General features: G+C 38.8%; 2 protein-coding genes across 2 annotated transcripts in view; one reads left to right on the top strand and one right to left on the bottom strand.

Moving 5' to 3' along the window:
* Positions 1-1752, top strand: part of LOC134454284 (mitochondrial intermediate peptidase-like) — a 78469-nt gene extending 76717 nt beyond the window's left edge. Inside the window, exon 19 of the mRNA XM_063205206.1 lies at positions 664-1752. Coding sequence (XP_063061276.1) covers positions 664-764 — 101 coding nt within the window. The 3' untranslated portion in view covers positions 765-1752. The remainder of the gene's footprint in view (positions 1-663) is intronic.
* Positions 1753-1853: 101 nt separating this feature from the next.
* Positions 1854-2500, bottom strand: part of tnfrsf19 (tumor necrosis factor receptor superfamily, member 19) — a 63674-nt gene continuing 63027 nt past the window's right edge. The window contains exon 10 of the mRNA XM_063205207.1: positions 1854-2500. This exon is cut by the window's right edge and continues 1681 nt beyond it. The gene's annotated coding sequence lies outside the window, so the exon portion shown is untranslated.

Consider the following 2500-nt stretch of genomic DNA (forward strand, 5'->3'; position numbering starts at 1 on the left):
AGCAGCTATGCTGACCAAGTGACCCATTATCAGATCAAGAAAATCTCTCTTGTATTGCTTGTATCAATTAAAATTGACTCGACTGACTGGGTATTTTTACTTGAAAATAGACAGAAAAATAAGCTTGTTGAAATAAGTGGGGCCCTCAGTTTTGCTGTGTTGACGTCACTGTTTGGCATTTTTTGATATTTAAAAAAAATAAATAAATATATATATATATGACGGCCTGAGTAAAAGACTGGCAGACTGACATGTCTGAATTTTGTCAGGGGTCCTGGTAGTGAAGACAGTTATCTTGTGTGGCTAATGCCCAGGGCTGCAAATAAACTTTATTCATCACTAGCCGATTTGGCTGGTAGATGTTAAATTTTACTATCGAATTTTCATAAAAGTAAGAGTATGCACATCCCACCTCTCTGAGACCAGATGGACAAAGGTGTATCTGATAGTGAATGAAGACCCTGTTGGGTCGAAACGTTGTATAACCTGAATAAATGTTCAAAGTGGAGCGTAGCTACAGTGTGAGGACTTCGACACATGCCTGTTTTTTTTTAATCAGTAGATTGTGACGGAATAACTGAGATGTTCCTTAATGTCTTTTGACTGGTTACTCTTTTCTCCCTCTCTCGTATGTATGTGTGTGTGTGTGTGTGTGCTGTGCAGGTATGCTTCAGAAGAGCCCCTCTATTGAGGAGTTTGTGGACGCGCTGGTGTCGGACCTCAACCCCGACTTCGAGACCTTCATCCTGGACTCTGAGAGCTGAGTGGAAGGAGGGAGGACCAGGTGTGTGTGTGTGTGTGTGTTGTTAAATTTGTTGCTAATTGGATGGAATTCATCAGATGAACCTGAAAAAAACTCCACACACAGACACACACACACACACGGACCAGGAGTGTGTGTGAGTGGGTGTGTTGTTATATTTGTTTGTAATTGGAATCCATCAGATAAACCTGAAAAAAGCTCTACACACAACAGACACGTGCAAATACACACAAACACACACATACACACACGTACACCAGTTTACCTGAACATGGTGCTAAACTCGCTGACACAGTGCAGTCAGAAAGAATACAGGGGTATAGAATCTTACCATCTCTGCTGCAGTCCAGTCTGCATTCTTGTAGTGCACAACTGCACAATCAAACTTTTTTCTGATAACTGCATTTCTGATGTTGCATCCTACAATGTCAGTTACAATTAAGTGGCCGAATCCCACACAACATACCTTTCTATTGGTTGTGCACTTTCACACATTCACAGGCATAGGTGGTGCCTATTCTACTGTCTGTGTTAAAACAATACCGCACCATTTCTTGAAATCAGCTAATTTTGTACCTCCCCTTGAGTTAAATTATGTGCACTGCTAGACTCAGAGAACAGCCGAAAGTATACAGTAGAAAAGTGAAACTCAATTATTTAATCCAAGAAGAGGTTTAAAATCCAGAATTGGTGCAGTAGTGCTTTAACTTCATAGTCACGGATTCTACTCTATGAACAATTCCACAAAGCACTTTATCAGTAGTGAATGACAGTAGAGGATAATATTCTTGTCAGCCATCCGGACCGCTTTACCAGTTTGAAAGACATCACTTCTCATTTGTTTTATTCTTTTGTTGCTGTTTTTTTATTCTTTGTGTCAATTTTATTTTATCGTCAATGGAGTGACAAACTCTTGTTTTGATATATCTATGTATTTTACTAGAAAAGTGAATGTTTAAATTTCAAATAAATGGATAATAAAAAATGAATCTATGATACACTCGTGTTGAAAACTAAGTCATTTGTCTCGCATCTCTTACGCTCTGGTTTGGGTGAAGTCTGGTGATGGAAAAGAAGATGCTGAAACGTGTGTTTTTTAGGCTTTTAATTACAAATGATTTCAAACTCCACATGGATTTTGGAAAAAAGCTTTTAAGTGCACATCATAAGCAAAACATGAAAAGCAAGGATAATTAACAAGACTTATCTACATTACAAAAATATTACCAATCTAATAATTATGTTTTTTAATCTTCATACTATTTTACAATATCTACAGCACAAAACCGTTGTAATATCATATACATGTGTGAGAGTTGTCGTGGTACTCCTTGTTAGTGCGTGTACTCACTGCCTTTGATTCCAAAAGGACCCTCGGACACATTCGAAAGACTCAAGGGATGCATTCCAATATGCAGGCTTCCGTCCTTCCTTGCTCACTTGCCTGCTTTGTGACCTTAATTAATTGAATTAATTCAATATCTTGCAGAAGCACAATTATAATGTCATTTCCTCATTTGCAATTGGGACTGTGAATGAAGAACAGTCTCCCAAAAAATGTTGTGGCTAAGCTGACAGCTGGGAAACTTTATTGTTTTCTCCACAGAGGTGGGGCGTCAGCAACATGCGAGGCCACAAGCACAAGTGGAGGACGGAACTGTGCATATTGGAATGCACTCAAGATAATTTAGTACAACTTTACATGGGAGCTAAAGCTACTGTAGTCAAAAGCTACTG

This window comes from Engraulis encrasicolus, chromosome 8, assembly GCF_034702125.1.
Source record: "Engraulis encrasicolus isolate BLACKSEA-1 chromosome 8, IST_EnEncr_1.0, whole genome shotgun sequence".
NCBI lineage: Eukaryota > Metazoa > Chordata > Actinopteri > Clupeiformes > Engraulidae > Engraulis > Engraulis encrasicolus.